This window comes from Heterodontus francisci, chromosome 9 (genome assembly GCF_036365525.1).
Source record: "Heterodontus francisci isolate sHetFra1 chromosome 9, sHetFra1.hap1, whole genome shotgun sequence".
NCBI classification, from domain to species: domain Eukaryota; kingdom Metazoa; phylum Chordata; class Chondrichthyes; order Heterodontiformes; family Heterodontidae; genus Heterodontus; species Heterodontus francisci.
The window spans coordinates 79508023-79528972 of record NC_090379.1 but is presented as its reverse complement, the minus strand read 5'-3'; the positions used below and the strand labels follow the sequence as shown (position 1 = coordinate 79528972).

General features: G+C 39.5%; 1 protein-coding gene across 2 annotated transcripts in view; it reads right to left on the bottom strand.

The window, feature by feature from the left end:
* LOC137373869 (RNA-binding protein Nova-1) overlaps window positions 1–19269 on the bottom strand; it is a 298239-nt gene extending 278970 nt beyond the window's left edge. The window contains exons 1-2 of one of the 2 annotated variants that reach the window (XM_068039374.1): window positions 18751–19269; window positions 17317–17460 (exon numbers count right to left, since the gene is read on the bottom strand). In XM_068039374.1, the coding sequence (XP_067895475.1) occupies window positions 17317–17460; window positions 18751–18886 (280 nt within the window). In that variant the 5' untranslated portion in view covers window positions 18887–19269. The remainder of the gene's footprint in view (window positions 1–17316; window positions 17461–18750) is intronic. The other variant, XM_068039373.1, reaches the window with a different exon arrangement.
* Between the last annotated feature and the right edge of the window lie 1681 nt (window positions 19270–20950).

Sequence of the window (20950 nt, the reverse complement as noted above, 5' to 3'; positions counted from 1 at the left end):
GCCAGCCGAAAAACGAGCCACCCAGCCTAATCCCACCTTCCAGCATTTGGTCCATAGCCCTGCAGGTTACAGCCCTTAAGGTGTATATCCAGACACCTTGTAAATGAGCTGAGGGTTTCTGCCTCAACTACCTTTTCGGGCAATGAGTTCCAGACCCCTACCATCCACTGGGTGAAAATATTTTTCATCTCCCCTCTAATCTTTCAGCCAATCAATTTAAGTCTATGCCCCCTAGTCACTGACCTCTCTGCTAAAGTAAATAGGCCCTTCACATCCACTCTATCCAGTCCTCTCACAATTTTGTGCATTTCAATCAGATCTCCCCTCAGCCTTCTCTGTTCCAAAGGAGAACAACCCCAGTCTATCCAATCTTTCCTCATTGCTGCATTTTTCCAGTTCCAGCAACATCCTCGCAAATCCCCTTTGTAACTTCCCTAGTGCAATTACATCCTTTCTGTAATGAGGTGACCAGAACTGCACAGAGTACTCAAGTTGTAGTCTAACCTATGATTTATACAGTTCCAGCATAACCTCTCTGCTCTGATATTATATACCTCGGCTAATAAAGAAAAGGATTCCATATGCCTTCTTGACCACCTTATCGATCTGTCCTGCTACTTTCAGGGATCTGTGGGCATTCACTCCAAGGTCCCTCACTTCCTCTACATCTCTCAGTATTCTCCCATTAATTGTGTATTCCTTTGCATTGTTTGACCTCCCCAAATGCATCACCTCATACTTCTCCAGGTTGAATTCCATTTGCCACTTTTCTGCCCATCTGACCAGTCCATTGATAGCTTCCTGCAGTCTACAGCTATCCTCCTCACTATCCACCACACTTAGTGTCTGCAAACTTCTTGATCATGCCCCCTACATTTATGTCCAAATCGTTAATATATACTACAAAAAGCAAGGGACCCAGTACTGAGCCCTGAGGAACGTCACTGGAAACAGCCCTCCAGTCGCAAAACACCAGTCAACAAGTACCCTTTGTTTCCTGCCACTGAGCCAAATTTGTATCCACCTTGCTACATTTCCCTGGATCCCATGGGCTTTTATTTTTTTAACCAGCCTGCCATGTGGGACCTTGTCAAAAGCCTTGCTAAAATCCATGTAAACCACATCAACTGCACTACCCTCATCAAGCTCCCTTGTTACTTCTTCAAAAAATTCGATCAAGTTAGTCAGACAAAACCGTCCCTGAACAAATCCATGCTGACTATCCTTGATTAATCTGTGCTCTTCTAAGTGACTGTTTATCCTGTCTCTCAGAATTGATTCCAATAATTGGCCCACTACTGAGGTTAGACTGACTGGCCTGTAACTATTTGGTCTATCCCTCGCTCTCTTTTTAAACAAAGGTACAACGTTAGCAGTCCTCCAATCCTCCAGCACCACACTTATATCTAGTGAGGACTGGAAAATGATGGTCAGACCTTCCGCTATTTCCTCTCTTGCTTCTTTTAACAACCTGGGGTACATTTCACCCGGTCCTGGTGATTTATCAACTTTCAAGGAAGCTAATCCCATTAATACTTCCTCTCTCCCCATGTTTATCACATCCAATACTTCACACCCTCTTCCTTAACTACAATATCTGCATCATCCCCCTCTTTTGTGAAGGCAGACGCAAAGCATTCATTAAGAACGATACCAACATCTTCCACCTCTATGCATAGGTTACCTTTTTGGTCTTTTATGGGCCCTACTCTTACCTTAGTTATCCTATTCCTCAATGTATTGATAAAACATCTTTGGGTTCACCTTGATTTTGCTTGACAATATTTTTTCATGCCCTCTCTTAGCTTTCCTAATTTCCTTTTTGATTTGACCCCTCCATTTTCTATACTCCTCTCAGCTTTCTGTAGTATTAAGTTCTCTGTGTCGGACATAAGCTTTCCTTTTCTGGCTTATTTTACCCCGTAAGCTCCTTGACATCCATGGGACTATAGATTTGGCCGTCCCACCCTTTTTCTTTTGGAAACATGTTTACTCTGAACCCCTTGAATCTCCCCTTTGAAAGCCTCCCGCTCCTCTGACACTGATTTACTTTCAAGTAGCTGTTTCTAGCCTACTTTCTCTAAATCACTCCTCAGCTTTGTAAAATTGGCCTTGCCCCAATTGAGAACTCCAACTAAAAAGCAAAATACTGCAGATGCTGGAAATCTGAAATAAAAACAGAAAGTGCTGGAAGGTTCTGATGAAAGGTCACAGACCTGAAACGTTAACTTTGCTTCCCTCTCCACAGATGCCGCTTGACCTGCTGAATATTTCCAGCACTTTGTTTTTATTTGAGAACTCCAACTTCTGTTCTATCCTTGTCCTTTTCTATAATTATTTTAATACTGACTGAATTATGATCACTATCACCAAAATGCTCTCCAATGCCCCCAGAACAGACAGAACTTCAGCTTAGTCTCTAAAGACAACACCTCCAAGAATGCAACAGTTGCTCAATACTTAGGGCTGTAGCTACTAATTATTTTGGTCCACCAATACTCAATTGATTGACATAGCTATCAAATATTCAGCTGCAATAAACCACCATAAAAATTGTTTTCCAATCAAAAATGAAATTTGTGTAACACACTTTACTGAAAAGACATTGTTCAGAATGCTTGTGCAGTTTTTAGAAAAAGAAAACATGATATAAGTACATCATTAATAGCCAATAACTAAGACCAAAATGACATTTTCCATTTATATTTTGCTCCTTCCAGCAATTGAACCAGCAACCTAAGGATGTCATTGTTTTGTTTTGCCTCTATAGTCCTCCACTCTACCAACTGAGCTATCAAACGGACACTTCTACGGGCTGTTCCCAGGGATGCACACTGAGATAAACATCAACTGTTGCTGGAGGACCATCAACTCAGTGAAGGATGCACTTTGGTCTGCCCGAAACTTGCTGGTCTTCCAGAGCAAAGAGTGGTCCACGACTGAGTGTTGCAGACTGGCACATTCCAAGGTCCAGGATTACATGCTGAGGGACACACTAAAGCTTGGGGCAGCCACTGCAAAGGCCCAATGGGGAAAGGCCCCTGTGTAAGGTCCTCCCGCCATGGTATACTGAGGGTCTGGAACCCTTGTAAAACCCCTCTGGCTGTATGCACCAAAATGTTTTTAACTATGTAATGCCAATGTACATTACATTTAAAATGGAATGGCAAGAATTGTAGGCACTTCATGTTTCTGTATCGAAGAAATCTGATCCCTATTGTACTTCCTGAAATGTGAAATTTGAACTGATTTTATTGTATTTTGCAAATTTTTATGAATAAAGTATATTTTTGAAAAAAATTCAATTTATATTTTACAACAATTATATGTATACTAAGCACAGCTCTGTACAGCAGTGTCTGAAACATCAGGTCAAGTGTGGCATCTGCTTTATGCCCATAGCAATTGGCATTATGACATTTGAGTTAGCAACCCAATTTTAATTATTTCATTATTAAACACAGCCTTAAAATGATACAATTGTTTCTTTTACAGTTCCATTCCATATTGTAATAAACTAGTTACATTGTTTGTATCCTAGTTATATCCTGATAATATCACATTTGAAACAATTAACAAATACAAAAGCATACTCTTAAAAAGAAATCTGTGTCACTGAGAAAAGAGGACACGGTTCATCCTCAAGCAGAACAGCAGATGGCCATTGAACAGTGAAGGTCAACACTCCAATTTAGCGACTCACTTTACCAAATTTTAGCGTGGTCATTAACAGAGGGGAAAACGTGGGCCGCCATGTGGCTAGGTACTTCCCATCATTCCTTATAAGGACAGTATAAAAATGAATGTCCATGAAATAACCTGCAGGTTTTGACAGTGTACTGGGACAAAGCTCATGCTTACAAGGGTAGAAGTTGGTGGGGGGCCGGGGGGGGTGGTGCATTAGTTACTATCAGATGATTATAGTTACCTAACATTTGGAAATCCTTGAAGTTCACTGAACACAGTATTACTGTTCTGCTTTACTAGCTCGAGTTTAGTCAGTCAGTTATCTGGGTGCAAACTTCCAAGTCACCATCATATTAACGGGATCAGCGAGCACAACAGAATTCACTTAACACATGCACATTTTTTAATAAGAGATGCACATTTTGATGGGTGCCTAGAGTAGAAGTATATTTCATTCCAAGGCTGCCTGCTTTCAAATCTACTTACAATGTTTGTAATAAGTCTCGACCGTCCTGCAGCTGAGTCGTCTGAGGGAATACCATGTGATCATAAACAGAAACTCTAAGCAGGAAAAATTATCTTTTTCAAAACAAAATCTTTTATGAACTTGGAACAGTATTGTGTTCTGGGTTTAGAAAAAAATCCATACTTAATTTAGTTGGGTTCCTAGCAGAAAGCAAAGACCAAAGTAAAATATAAAATGCACCCTGAAAACACAGTATAAATGAAGGGGACCATTGTAATTACCAGTTCAGCCAATATACTGTAAGCAACAACTTGTGGTAAATCAAGGGAATTGTCACCTTACGTACAAATAGCAATTATGAAATATCATGTTAACTACACTCAATATCAAAATTAGTATTTCACTCTCAAAACACCAGCTGGTATCCATTTTCAGCCCAGCTGTTTGTTTTTATACTTCACCAGCTAAATAATTTTATGGACTTTATCCCATTAAAAATCTGATAAGTTACAAATAGTTCAACCATTAATCTTTGCAACATGACTCTCCACAAAGCATTTTTACACTGACAGCGATTTTTGATCTTTTCTCAAAATCACATGGATACTACAGACTGAGCATGAACTGAGAACATGTAGTCTAGCCATTTCTTGTGTATTTGTGTGTCTGTGCTGTACCATGACACCATAGTCTCTAAGGGTCAGATTAATTAAGCACACCAGCAGCTGCAGTGCAACGTGAGAAGCACATTGCCACATTTCCCACCCGTCCTGCCCAATTACCTGCAGCATTCCAGTACTGGACAACTGACATCTAGCACACTACTCATAAGACTACATTCTCTCTAGTCTCCTGATGAATTTTAAAACAAAATTCTCAATCCTTTGAAAGGACTGAAGAACCCTGCACCTGCTGCAGCCAGCAATGATGAGTCCCAGTGAGAGGTTTGTCAGTCAGATCTCTGCAGATGCTTTTCTACTTTATATCAGAATCGCATCCAAAGATGGAAATGAGATGACAATCTCATACTCAGACCTCGAAAGTCATTTCTATTTCTAAAAGATGTGGCTTGACAGGCCTACAACAGTTAAGCGTGTATCCTGGCTTGTCTCCAGCGTAAGCAGCTGCAACTAAACATTGTGGTCAATAACAACAAAAGACTAGGTTCCCACATCTCTATCCCCAGCAGAATAGGAGTGGGGAATGGTTATCATTTTCAACAATTTACAGCTAGTCTCCTCAGTTGCCTGGTAATTTAAAAAAGTTTCCAACTGTCAAAAGACAGAAGAAAGCGAGAAATGGAACTGAATAGCACGTTAGATTTGATACTGGCTTTCACCTCTGGGACCTGGGTTCAAATCCCCCTCAGCCTGGCGGGAGGAATGTCTCCTTTTTTAACTAGCCAAGACCAGTTGTTGGTACACATGGGCCCATGACACTTGAGCACAAATCATTAATGCCTTTCAATGAGCACATGATTGTTGCTTTAGTAAATAGAAAGAGTGACACTGTTACAGTACATGGTATTCTTCTGAAGGCAAGAATGTCTAGTGAGAGCTTGCATCTTATTGTGCTATATTTGACCTATGAGCTGACCCCAGTACTTAAATGCAAAATGTTCCATTCTACAGAAATAGCAGGTCATTACAGCTTTATGCCAGCTTGATAATTTCATTAAATTAAAAATAAAATCTGCAGGAAAAATGGAAATTTTCCTAATATATAATGTACATATTTTCCTAGTAGTCAACTGCAAATTATTCCTCAATAAATTTTCAGGAACTATATTCCAACAATTAGCATGTAAATGTGATAAGCAGTCAGTCATCAGGCATAGAGCTCACTGATATCTGACAAATACCACGCAAAACCAGAACCAAAGCTCAAGTCATCCTCATCCCAAATAAAGATCACAGTGTTACAATTGTTTAAAAGCACACACTGGAATGATTTCAAGGCTGCAACATAATCTTGGAGTTGTGATGATAGTTGTATCTATTGTGCAACGTAAACCATGGAGTGAATAACCTCTTTGTAATAACTGCAGTAAAAAATATATTATACAATTTTAAAAGTCCCATATTTAATTACATGCATTTCCTTACGTCATAATGAGTTTTAATATACACTTACTGATTCTATTCTTAATGATCTAAACATCACTTTGAATCAGTTAAGTCACTCAGAATCTACAACTTCTCAAAACAAAATTAAAGGTAGCCACACAATCTCATCCAAGGATTCAGATGAGGATTGAAATATAATCTCCACTAAAATGTTAGCGTTCATCATAACCACACTCGACACCTGCTTCTGTACTGCATTTTAATCACAAACTTTCCTTTCCTTGATCTCCGCACATAAAGCCAAAATGTGCTCACAGTTTGCAATGCCATACATGATCAGTTCTGTTGCTGTCTTGTAGCAGAAATTATAACCAATTATTTCCCAATAATTACTCAATTAGGATTATGCCAATTACACAAATTTGTTAATTAAAATGTGTAATCCATTAATTTACTGTGAATGTATACACAAACATATTCAAATGCTGAATAGAAATGGTTTAAGGGCCATCCCATGAAAGAAGATGCTTTTCATTACTGTCTGCTAATTGATATCAGCAAGCAATATTGTCAGTGGCTTACGTCAGCAAGTGGACAAGCCAACAATTGTCTGTTGACTTCACAAAGTAAGCTTATAGCCTGCACAAAGCCAATGAAAATGTTTTCCTGTTTTTAACATGTAGCATTTAGGTCAAGAGCACAATTTATTAAAAAAATTAATTTTCAGTATTTAATGGCAAATAAACAAATAGTCACCCCTTGGACTTCTTAAGGGACCAGTGTCAAAAGTACCCCAATCAGAGACATTTCCAGCATAGAAAGAGACCATTCAACCCATCGAGTCCATGCCGGCTCTCCACGTAACTATCCTGTCAGTTCCACTTCCCCCACTCGATTCCCATAGCCCTGCAAGTTTATTTCCTTCAGGTGCCCATCCAATTTCCATTTGAAACCATTATTGTCTCCACTTTCCCCACCACTCGCTGCGTAAAAAAAGTCGTTCCTCCCATTCCCCCTGCATCTCTTGCCCAAAACCTTCAACCATTGTTCCCGAGTCCTTGTACCATCAGTTAATGGGAAGTTTTTCCTTGTCTAACTTATCTAAGCCTGTCATAATCTTGTATATCTCCATCAAATCTCCCCTCAATCTCCTTTGCTCCAGGGAGAACAACCTCAACTTTTCCAGCCTAACCTTGGAACTAAAATTCCCCAACCCTGGAACCATTCTGGTAAATCTCCTCTACACCCTCTCAAGGACCTTCACATCTTTCCTAAAGTATGATGACAGAACTAGACCAGAGCTTTAAAAAGGTTCAGCATAACTTCCCTGCTTTTGTACTCTATGCCTCTATTCATGAAGTGCAAGATCCCATATGCTTTGCTAACCACTCTCTCAATATGTCCTGCCATCTTCAAAGATCGATGCTCATGCACCCCGCGGTTCCTCTGTTCCTGCACACTCTTTAGAACTGCACCATTAAGCCTATATTGTCTCACCCTATTCCTTCTGCCAAAATGCATCACCTCACACTTGTCTGTATTAAATTCCATCTGCCATGCGTCTGCCCATTCCACCAACTTATGTCCTGTTTCAGGTGGTTCATGCCATCCTCACTGTCTGCTACTCAAGTTTGTAACATCAGCAAATTTTGAAACTTTACTCTGTATTCCAAGATCCAAATTATTTATATATAGCAAAAAAAGCAGTGGTCCTAGCACTGACCCTTGGGGAAAACCAATGTCTACCATCCTCCAGTCTGAAAATGAACCATTTACCATGACTCGCTGTTTTCTGTCCTTGAGCCAATGTTTTTACCCAATTGAACACTGACCCTGCTATTCCATAAGCCTCAATTTTGTTAACCAGCCTTTTATGTGATGCTGTATCAAACACGTTCTTACAATCCATATAGACAACAGCCACTACTTTCCCGTCATCAACCTTCTCTGTTACTTCATCAAAAAATTAAATTAGATTGGTCAAGCATGATCTGCCTTTTACAAATCCGTGCTGGCTATCCTTATTTTACTCAAAACTCTCCAATTGCCTGTTGATTTTTCCTCTGATTATTGTTTCTAAAACCTTACCCACCACTGACGTTAAACTAAGTGGCCTGTAGTTGCTAGAAACATTCTTCCACCCTTTCTCCAATAAGGGCAGCACATTTGCCACTCTCCAATACTATGGCACCTCTCCCGCATCAAGGGAAGATTGGAAGATGGCAAGCTCTTCTGCTATCTCCACCCCCAATTCCTTTAGCAAGCTGGCGTGTAAGACCAGGTGACTCATCTACCCTAAGCAGAGGCAGCCTTTCCAGTACGTCCTCACCCTATCCATTACCTCTACTCGCTCCATTTCCACTGACATTTTGTCAGATTCCTCTTCCTTAAATACCAATACAAAATATTCATTAAGTATTCTAGCCTTGCCCTGTGCCTCTAAGCACATATTACCCTCTTTGTCCCTAATAGGCCCCACTCCACCTCTTACTACCCGCTTACTATTTACATGCTGGTAGAAAATTTTGGGGTTCTCTTTATGTTACCTGCCATTCTATTCTCATAGTCTCTCTTTTCCAGTCTTATTTTCCTCTTGACTTCCCCACTCAACTTATTGTTTTTGTTATTTTTTTTCATATGACTCGATGACATCCCCGCTTTCCAACACTACAATGTCTTCCCTAATCAGTACTGCCACCCCACCTCCCTTTTTTTCCTTTATCTTTTCTGAACACTTTACATCCTTCGATATTAAGCGCCCAGTCCTCACCATTTTAAGCCACGTTTCCATTATTGCCACAACATCATATTCCCATACTGCTATTTGTGCTTGTAGCTCACCAACCTTATTCACCACTCTTTGAGTATTTACATACATCCATTGTAATCCTGACTGCATTCCTCATAGCCCTTCTCAGTCTGCTCCTAACTAATATGAAACTACTTCCTTCTCTGGTACTGTCCAACATTCTCACATTATGCACCTTATTCCTCTTTCTACATCTATATGCTGGTGCCCATCCCCCTGCCATATTAGTTTAAACCCTCTCCAACCACACTAGTGAATCTCCCCACGAGGATATTGGTCCCAATTCTGTTGAGGTGCAATAGGTGCCTCCTGCCCCAGAACTGGTTCCAATGCTCCAAGAATCTGAAGCCCTCCTTCCTGCACCATGCTTCATGCTATGTATTGATCTTCCCTATCTTTCTATTTCTACTCTCACTAGCATGTGGCACTGTGGAATACTCTGGAGATTACTACCTTCGAGGACCTACTCTTTAACTTCTTCCCTAGCTCCTGAAAATCTGACCGTAGAACCTCAACACCTGTCCTTGCTATGTCGTTGGTACCAACGTGTACCACAACTTCTGGCTCACTCCCTTCCTCCTGCAGAATATCCTGCATCCTTTCTGTGATGCCCTCTACCCTGGCAATCCTTGTGCACTGTAACATCTAGGTCAATAGTTTGGCACAATAGCCCTCAAAACAGTCAATATTATGTGTATACATAAAACTGTAACAAGACATAAACAAAAATCAAAATGAGCATGTTATTCTCTGCTCGTGCACAGGGAGCTAGTGATTTTCAAAACATTTTTAGGGGCCTCACCTGTATGTGCACCCAACACTCATTTGTGTGACTACATTTATATTTCTCATGAACACATTAAAAGTAAAGTGAGTCTAAAATTTAATACACTACTGCTAGTTAATGACTTCCTCGCCAGCCACCATAAAACAAAATTTTACAACAGCTGGTTTCACTCCTTTACAACAAAAGTCCAAGTCCATGAGCTCCCCATTATATTGGAAATAATGATGTAGAAAGCAGTGTTCAATTTCTCCTTAATTCACTCATGTGAGCTTGAGATATAGATTCAAGAGGACCCATTAACTGTGGGCTTTAATAATAGTATTGATATTGCTTTGCAATAACTACTCATACCATTCTTCTGAATGTACTACTTTTTACATTGAAATACAGATGCACACAATAACATTCTCATCTCAGTCTTCTGAAGTATAATGTGTAACACTTAGAATTGTGCCAACTGACCACTCAAATTTCTCATTCTTAATCATTAACTTACTGCTTGCTGAGTCATATTATGTGATTCTATAACTAGATGATTAAAATTCAGGCAGGTACAATCTCATGATAAAGTTTTTCCTAATTAATAGTATTACTAAAGTTACTAAGTATTAGAAAGTTAAACAGATTATTGGGTATTCACTTTCCCAAATGATGATAGTTAAACTGACAGTACTATTCTTCATTCTTATGGCATTAGCCATTTGGCTCTCCAAGAAACATTTGAGATGCATACAGTAACTGAATTATCTTTTCTTTAGTAAAAAAAACAAGAAATGCTGGAAATACTCAGCAGGTCTGGCAGCATCTGTGGAGAGAGAAGCAGAGTTAACGTTTCAGGTCAGTGACCCTTCATCAGTTCTGATAAAGGGTCACTGACCTGAAACGTTAACTCTGCTTCTCTCTCCACAGATGTTGCCAGACCTGCTGAGTATTTCCAGCATTTCTTGTTTTTATTTCAGATTTCCAGCATCTGCAGTATTTTGAATTTATCTTTTCTTTAGGTTGGGGAGGAGGGTGAGGAAAAGGGAGGCAATGCAGACTAGAAAAATAAGCGATCTTCATATGAAAAACATTTACCTCAAGTCAATTTCCATTTAAAAATGTATCATAAAATATTACTTAAGACTTTAAAAGTTAGCACTTAATTTGTGGCACTATAGAAAGACAAGAAAAGGGATGATAAAAGCAAAATACTAAAGGGATGACTTTATTTTATTTTACTTTATTTAGAGATACAGCACTGAAACAGGCCCTTCGGCCCACCAAGTCCGTGCCGACCAACAATCACCCATTTATACTAATCCTACATTAATCCCATATTCCTACCACATCCCCACCATTCGCCTACCACCTACCTACACTAGGGGCAATTTACAATGGCCAATTTACCTACCAACCTGCAAGTCTTTGACTGTGGGAGGAAACCGGAGCACCAGGTGGAAACCCACGCGGTCACAGGGAGAACTTGCAAACTCCGCACAGGCAGTACCCAGAACTGAACCCGGGTCGCTGGAGCTGTGAGGTTGCGGTGCCAACCCCTGCGCCACTGGTTTACAGAAATTCATAATTTAATGCAACAGGAAATAATATGACAAGCAGTAAATGCAATTTAAAATTTACATTAAGATGGTGCACTGGATAAAAACAATTGGCATAGAGGACTGAATGTGATGAAACAACTTTCTCATTCTACTAGTGTAGTGGCTTAAATCCAGTCATTTATTTCTCACACAAGTTACTGCTGGAACCACTTATCAATTCAAGTTAAAATAAAATTGTATCTACACACTGGATAAACAATTTGCGATAAAACAAGACCCAAGCCATGACCAGAGCCAAACAAAAAGAAAAGGCACAGTTGTGTTCCCCCCCCCCCCACCCCCACTTCAACCTTATGCTGCAGAGTACTTTTCAACCATCAAAATTCAAATTAAAAATCACAAATGATTCCACACTCCCAAACTAAAACCAGCTACATAATTCTACGCTACTTTCAATATGATTAAACTAAAAAATCAGCATCTAGACTTACAATCAGATGTTCATAATTTCAAACAACTTGGAAAAGGGGGACACATGTGGGCAATTTTAATCCCCCCGAAACAGATGTCTGGATCAGGTGGGATGTAAAAAAATCTCAAACCTGAACCCAATCTACCTCCAAAAGGCAGGAGCAGGGGGCAACCAACCAACTCCCAGTAGGGAGGTGCTCATTATTTAAAATATTTCAACAAGCCTGCATGCCTCAGATTTTTCTCTCTCTTCCAGCTTTATCGGTGGCCAGATGGCTTTCTGAGATTTGGCAAATCTGGCAGCTAAAGGGAGGTAAGGACTGTGTGGAAGAGGTAAGTGCTTTTCCAGCACTGCTTGTGGGACAGGAGGAGCAGGAATGCTCCTCCCCAAGCAAACCAGTTTCCCACTCCACACGATCAAACTCCCCCTGTGCACCAACCCCCATCGTGATCACCTACACCCCCATCTCTGCCCACAATCTCTCATTCCAACCTCCATCACCCCTTCAAACCATGCTGCACCCAACTCCACTCACGATCTCTACCCCAAGCTGTAGGAACTTACCGTCTCCTGGGCTGTAGCCTCTTCTGGAGTGTGCTCACCCAACAGGGAGCACAATTTGTCTGTCAGTCAGCCAGCCGGCTGGCTTCCAGGCAGGAAACTTCCAGATTTCCCAACCAGAGCTCATCTCCACTACTTGAAAATCCCAGTAAATATCAGGGCCATGATATCAGTTACGATAATTTCAATATCTAAACAGCCAGGACTACAAATCTAAAATAATAAATATTTCAATTTATTCTGCATTAGTGTTCATGCTACTACAAAATTAAAATGTTGAAAGGGATGTGATGGAATACAGTGCTGTAATTTCAAAACTGTTATCATTTACTGAATTTATAATTACTATTTTGAATAGCAAATAAAATAGGCAACATGAAATTCTCAATAAAACTTGCATGGGATACTGAACAAATGGTATTTTTCTCCCAGTACCAAGCCACAATTCATGGTTGGTTAGATATTTAACACAAATTGTTAGAAAAATTTTTTTCACGCATTCCATAACTTGTATTTTAAGCTATAAATTACACATTACTCAGAACTTTGTCTGAAATATAGTCTGATTCTGAAAATTACCACTAGTCTCTTAGAAGACATGCTTCTAGTAAGTGAGAATAATTATTAGCATTCGAATGCTACCATAACTGCTACACTATAATTTTCACTGCATCTTGCCCCTTCTACTCTCCAAGTCACCGCACTGAAGCTTTGTCCTTTATTTCTTAATTCTGATACAAAAAAATCCTTTGTTCATAAGAAAGTGACTATTTAAATCCAGCTACACCAGTCACATGACCAGCAGCTGCCCTGTTAGGAATTGTCAGTGTGAGCAGCTGGCAAGCTACTATGTGGCAACTGATCACTTCCCTATCCTGATTTGTACTGTAGTTTAACACTAAACAGGCTGCAGCAATGAGAGTCTTTTGTGATTTAGAAAAGTTGGCAGCTCTTTGGCATAATTATAATGTAGACTGGCAGTAGCATGAATAATCTTAAAAAGGTAAGATTTGTACACATCAGAAATCTCTAACTGCTTTTGTTTTTCTTTAACATATCTTTCCACATCCCACTAGCTAAATTTCAGTAAAATGTGTGGAACTTCTTTACATTCTACATGTGGCATTACTGTAGTAATTCAGAGTTGTTGCGGAAATGTCACCCTTTCCTCTTACAAAAGGTGAAGAGCATTAATGTCTAGGATTTAATTAGCATTTTAAGCATGTATTCTTTGTATCATTTGAAATACTCACTTTCTATAACATAACATCTGTATAAGTGATATAATTTGATTATGCACTTTTTCTAGAAAGATGTATTAGAATAATATATTAAAGTGAAGGGCATTAAGTAATTCACCACAGTTTTAGCAAGTTATTTAAAAAAGTAAAATTAATCCTCCTGGAATCTTCAGAGAGTTCAACATTTCATATAGCATGTAATTCGCATGAGCAGAAAGGAGATGTTAATAAATGATTTGGTTATTCACAAACATAGTACAATTGTAATGTTCTGCTTCAGAACACACAAGGAAATTATCAGAGAGCAACAACTTTAGTTAAAAGTAATCCATATTTTCAAGTTCAAAATTGAATATTTTTGCAACTTTGAAAAATATATACAAAGGATCTTAAAGCAGTAATGTTTTATGCAGCAGTTGTTTTCAAAATAATATTTAAAACCATCAACTACACATCTTTAATAAGCAATTACTTGGCAAAATGATTCAATGACTTGAAGCTAACATATCGCAGATAATCTGGATGTCAAAATGTAGCACACAATGCATATCCTTTTCTTTCAGGTTATTATTTTGTTCAGTTAGATCATTTAGTGCTACATACTAAAAAACAAGATTTCTATCTAACCTTCCATGCATTAATTCCAAACCATAACTACACTTTTAGCCTGCATTTCCGAACAGAAAATAGAATGGGATCAAAATGTTCTGTACTTTTCTCCAAACAAATTAAACAGGCTCAGAAAGGTTATTCAAGAATGTGCAACCAGTAATTACATTATTACATTCTGGATTCTATCTTTAAAAATAAACTATTATTGGTGCAGCATGTCCTAAAAAACACTGACCAAAACAGCAATTTTTTTTTTATTAAAATGAAAGTTGGTGGCAAGGTCATAGACAAATTCTCCAGGCTACTTTTATATTTACACAGGTTTTAATACTCCGCATGATTAGAAAAATGCATTAAAGAATGTGCTGCGGCTGGCAGCAATATGCAAAATGCCTGCATGTTTAAGGATTAGCAGGAAACTGATGAATAGTTAACTTGCAGTCATGAATTGAAATGTTTATTATACCTCACTACTCTCAACACAATGTGCCTAACATATTTGAAATATGTTAAGCATCTTTATAAAAAAAACTATTACTGCAGAGAATTAATGAACAATTATGTAATACTCTCCATTTGGTTATTTCAGTTGCCTTGACAGCTTGTTAAATATCAACACTGTGATAATATCAACCGAAGAATATATATATCAAATAAATTGCCATGCGGTGAATTATTTCCATTGAAAATATCTTTAAAAGTTGTGACTGGAGTCTAATGGTGACACTGTCCACTTAAGTGCTTATATTAAGCAGCTCAGTAAAAGCAGGCATGGACATGCACCTTTATTACATGCTCTACCAATTATATGGAATAGGGAGCAATACCACTAGGATTGCTATCTACAATCTTTAATTTTGCCTTTAAAAGTATACACTAATTGCAAAAAAGAGGGAAATCTAGCTTTGTGACAACTAAATAGTCACATTAAGGTATATGAAGGCTGGCTCTGGTACTCACAAACAAGTCTGTATTACTTGGTATGGTGCAGTTCTTCCACCTGTAATACTGTTGCAATTATGAAATTAGAAACATTTCAATGGCTTTAAGTTATTTCACGTGGTGTAACACCAAAATCAACTTATTAAAAAGAAACTCTTCGAAAGAAGTCAACATACACGTATCACCATAGTTAAATATAGAATATTAAATATTTCAAAAATACACATATGTTTTAGTGGCATAGGTAACAAATAACCAAAACATCCTCATGACCACTATATTTTACCAAATAAACCACAATAATAGCAGTAGCATTTCTACACTAAATATTAACTACTGGAGATGATAATTCTTCTGTGGTTATGTTTTTCTATATTTGCGTTATAACATGCGACGATAGCGAGGAACATCGGTTATATAAGGAATTTATCAAATTGTTTCACAGCGTCACAAAATCAAATATTCTACTATTTCAGGATGCCCAAACGGAATACCAGGACTCCTTCTCATATGGTAATAAAAACTGGACCAATATCGGAGAAATAAGCATTTAATTTACTGTGTTCTTGAAGAAAACTACAGAATTAGTCCAGGATTATAGCAATTGGATGGATACTGAAACCTGTGCATGAAGGCAAAATGTCACCTTCCCAACATTTGAACACATTTGCTGGGAATAATGGTGGAAAGCAAATATTAAAATTACTAGTTATATATGTGTATCCTAAATCGCAAAACAGGCACCTCGCTCCAAAGCACACACAGAACTGCAGGCTTTATTATTCAATTGGGAATAAACTGTGATTCAGACTGGTACAAACACTGCCGCACGTGTTGCACAAACAGCTTGTGGCCGGCACAGTTTGCCTTCCTGCGTGTGTGTGTGTGGTTTCTGAAGGCTGGAAGGAAACCACAGTATCTACTCTGAGGAGGAAAGCCAGGAGCTCAGAAAATTCAGGAGGCTGGTGGTCAAACACAAACATTCCAGATAATCACAAAGGTACATTCATCTAGTCTAAGTGATCGCAAGTATTAAATGGTTCTAACTGGACAAGAGCGCAACATTATTCTCATGTTATAATTCATGCATAAAATTCGCATAAGCTTGAAGGCTTTCTAATCGCACAACCTTATAAAGCCAAACTGAAGGTCAGGCTCCAGCTGTCAAAGTTATTCTGCTCTGGATTGGGTGCACGTAGACTTTACTACAGCCTGTCCTTTTCGAAAAGCACCATTCCTCAATTTGATAAAACACACAACTGAAAAATGATTAACAGTTTATCGTGCAATCATCACAAATCACGTGTAGTGAAATGACTCCGTTTTCTCTCCCAGTTAATATTGCTGCGAAATGAAATGTCCAAACTCTCTGCTTGCAGCGTCACACCAGTTGTCCCAGCGAGATCAGGGAATCCATTCATCTCATTGGACACAACTCGGGTCTCTAAAGCAATAACCCTTTTTGTCATCAAGCCACTGATTTTTAATTTAGCTCGTTCCACTTCAGTCACATCCCAAAGCTGAATGAATGACAGAACTAAATAGTGCATCCAGCTCTCGCTCTTGCCAAACCCGGAACGTTGCAGCTCTGGCAATCTCATTCATCATAATTATCACCAGAAAAGCTCAAACTGTTTTTTTTTAGCAATTCCTGTCTAGGACAAAAGTTCTTACCGCGCACAATTTACGCAATGACGTGCAATAAAATCATATCTCAGATATCGACTGATAAATATTACAGTATGATTTCTATGGGTTACATATTTATGTCAAAAGAAGTAAAAGCAGTTAACGTGTTTATCTCCTTTCCTTTCGTTTAACTTTTTGTATTTCAGGGAGGCGGAAGAGAAGATATCCGCATTCATGCACGAAATTCTATCAAATCAGTTTCGCTCTTCATTACCAAATGAAAAAAAATCAATAAAATACATATGCTTCAAAGCCACTATAGATCACAACCACAAAATATTCGAAATCTAACAGTGGAGACGATCAAAATAAACGCATTATTCACTCTTTCCGAACAACACCCTTAAAATGTTCCCTGTATTGCACTTACAGCATCGTCCAATTATTTACGGGAATGGTTTCCCCTTCTATCAGCCATTGAGTTTGAGCTCGCGTTCACCTACCTGGGTAGAAATCTTTGGATTTGGACAGTTTGATCGTGGCACCAGTCTCTTTCTGCAGTTGGACAATGGTTTGTCCTCCCTTTCCAATAATAGATCCGGCAGCATAGCTAGGTATAAGGACTTTTAAAAAATATTGGCCGTCTTCTGCAAGAGGAAAACGAATAGATTATTGCAAACACCAAATACAGGGTAAACACAGATTCTTTCTTCCCCCCACCCACTCGGCCTTCTGTGCCCTGGAATCCATTGTAAAACGGAATAATCATAAATCAGTCTATTTGACAATTTTGAAGAACCGGTTACAAGACATAGCTCACTGGGAAAAAAAATTCACTCTATGCAGTATATTATTACATTTGCATAAACTAATGGACATTACAAAAGAAACAGATACTCCATGCCAAATGCCACAAAAATAAATGACATTTCGTGATGCAGAGGGAGAAAGAGTGCCTCTGCGTACCCATGTTTAGAAGGATTTTGAATAATGTATCAGAAGATGATGACAGTCGTGGTTTCCATGGTGATCGTGAATTTGTAATTGACCTATAAAACCGCGCTGTTTGCGTGTAGCGCAGTTAAATATCTCCACATACCGCACTATGTAAATAAATAAATGCAGTTTACCAGAGAACTCCGCAACAGCCCATGATTACTTACTGTTTGTTTACTTTTAGACACAAGATACGAACATAATTAACAACTACGCGTGAATCAGTGATCCCTCTCAGTGTGCAAAAAATGACACCCCTCTCTCCAGAACTTGGTTTGGTTTCTATTTCTGATCCCCAACAGTGACTGGTCACAGCACAAGAAGATGCTTGATAGAACAGTCCCAGCTTTCTTTAGCTGGTGTTATTAGAGAGCAGTGATCTCTTTAAGCTTATTAACTAAAGGATCACTTCACTTCAAGCCAATGTCTGCTTTCATTGCTGTACAGGTAACAACATCAGTTACAAACCCAAACCACAATATATGCACAAATAACACAAATCAAGATTGTTGGTGTAAAACAAACATTTCCCCAACAACAAAATTGCACGGTGATGATCAGTTACACAGTCAGCAACTAACAACTACACAAGCTTCTGGCTAGCCACAAAGACCATTAACCACACAGCTCTTTCTCTTCTTGCACCCTATTATTAAAATGCAATAAACGGTGGAAAGTGAACTCCGCTCAGACCGCTACTCATCCCACAACCCAAATTATAACAGTTTCTGTCCAGTTCACGTCTACCTACCTCTCTGCCAATAATTCCTACCATCCAGGCATGAAAAGCAAGACTTCAATATCAATTGCAAAACAAAAATTAAAAATCACACATAGTAAAATATTTTTAATGGATTGCAAGGAAAACAGACGCCATTTTTCCAGGGGCTTATTTTGTTTTTGGTAAGCGAAGCTGCAGGAGAATAAATGGTGCTACCCACCGCCAGTGTTGGTTCTCTTGGTGTTGCCCGCTTCTGGAGGCGCTTCGAGCGGCCGCTTTCTGGAGTCGGGGGGATCCAGGTCTATCGGAACCTCCGTGTGGGTCCCGTTCTGCTGGATGGGAGCTGCCGCCATCATGATGATGATGATGATAATGATGATGATGTTATTGTTGATGTTTTGCGGGCTGTAGAGATGCGGCGATATGATTATTGAGAAAATGTTTAAAAAAAAATATGTGATGTATATAAAAGGGAATGGATGAAGAAAGGGGAGGAGGGAGGGAGGGAGGGAGGATGCGAGTGAGTGAAAAAGAGATGTGTGACAGTGCACGAGGCTCCGGCTCCTACTCTGCTGCTGCTGCTGCTGCCGCCGCTCTCGGTACCGCTTCTCTCATTGTCAGCGCCGCAGCTGCCCGATTTCAGAGGGGGAGGGGGGTCAGAGGTCACCCAGCTTCAACAGACGCCGCTCCACCCCCTCTCTCCCGCGCGCGCTCTCACACAACCTTGGCGACAACGGCTATTGCAACCTAACCTCCCCCCCAACTCCAAGCTATCGCCCCTCCCCCCCCCCCCCGGTGTGGGCACGCGCCGATGAGCCAATCGGATCGTCCCTCAGCCGGTCCACGGCCCCGCCTATCCTCCCCCTCCCCCAATCAGCTCGCGCATGGTGCGGGACATCCGCCAAACAGACGGCGCTGGCCAATGTGGGGTGCGTGATTGGATGATGCCGGGTGAGCATTGTCAAGGTATCGGGCGACTGTAATTTTGATTCCACAACATTTATTATCGATGCTCTGATTTCGCAGGCGCATTCTATAAGATGCTATAAGACAGCAAAAACAAAAATACCCTGAAGCTTTGCGTTGGCCGTTCAAAGTATTCATTCCAGGTTTATTTGATTGCGTTACATTTAAAAATAAATGACTTTCTGGTGATAGTGTTGCGATTGTGCCTGGCACTCGTCCCTCTGTGCACTCGGTACAATCTCGAATTCTTCGCTGGTCCCGGAGCGCGTGCGTCATGTGCCCTCCGTCTCGGGGGTACCGGAGCGCGTGCCCTGAATGCCAGTCAATGGGAAGTGGAGCTGCAGGAAGATGCAGTCTGAGGAGCGCATCGTGCCGTTCCCATCACATTCCTCTCAGACTTCAGCTTGCTGCTTCACTTTCCTCTGAATTATTGCAAATTTCTCAGAAATAGCTAGGATCGCGGGATTAATAAACAGAACCTACCAGATCACCGGGTTCATCAACAAAACCATCAAATGTTTGCTTGTTCCAAATAGCATACTATCAGCAATCCTTGTTTATTTGGTTGCGTAAAAAGGCCATTCACTGCAACAAGTAACGTTAGCACATTTGAAAACAAAAAAAAGTTATATATTGCATTCTTGATTTCCTAACTTATTTTGCATAATTTCATTGAGCTCACGCTGCTTGAAGGATAATAAATGTTGCAATTGTTTTGTAGAAAAATATCCCTAAATAGTAATGCCGATTGTCAAAGCGGTAGACTGCTGTGCGAATTTATTAGGAGCTCTGTAACAATGGAACATTAATACCGTTTTAATAAAAAGTGATGTATGGAAAGAAAGTTATTTTAAGTCGACGATTTGTAAATAAGGCTGCTAAAAGTACTTCGTATCGTTAAACGCCAAATTTGCATACACACCTTGGCATTCCTTTCTAATGAAATAAACGCTAACAAAATTCAATCATATTTGGATGAATTATTTTAACTGCACACCTTCAAAAATAATGCATCCAGCCCTTAACTGTCCAGCAATTATTTTGGAAAATAGTCTCGGTAATATTTTGTTGTCAATGGCATCATCGATTCTGCAAAACATCGCCTACTTTCGACTGTTTTTAATACGTTGACAAAAAGCTGCAAAAGTATCTGTTGTCGTAAATATACTTATGGAATAATAGCAATGTTGGTATTTGACCCATGTTGTAATTGATTTCCATATGTAGTCCTATCTGATTTAGATTTTCTTAAAATGTAATTGCAAACGATGCCAGAATGGAGCATTAACTGCAAAAGACGCAGAACAATGTGGAAAAGACGCAAGAAGTGAGAGATGAACAGCTTCAGCAGTCTACCCACGCTTACTCGCCCTGAACATGCTACGGTTGCTGTTGTCATTAGGCTTTGAAGTAGAATCGCTTGTTATAAAACATGAATGGAATATCAATTAATT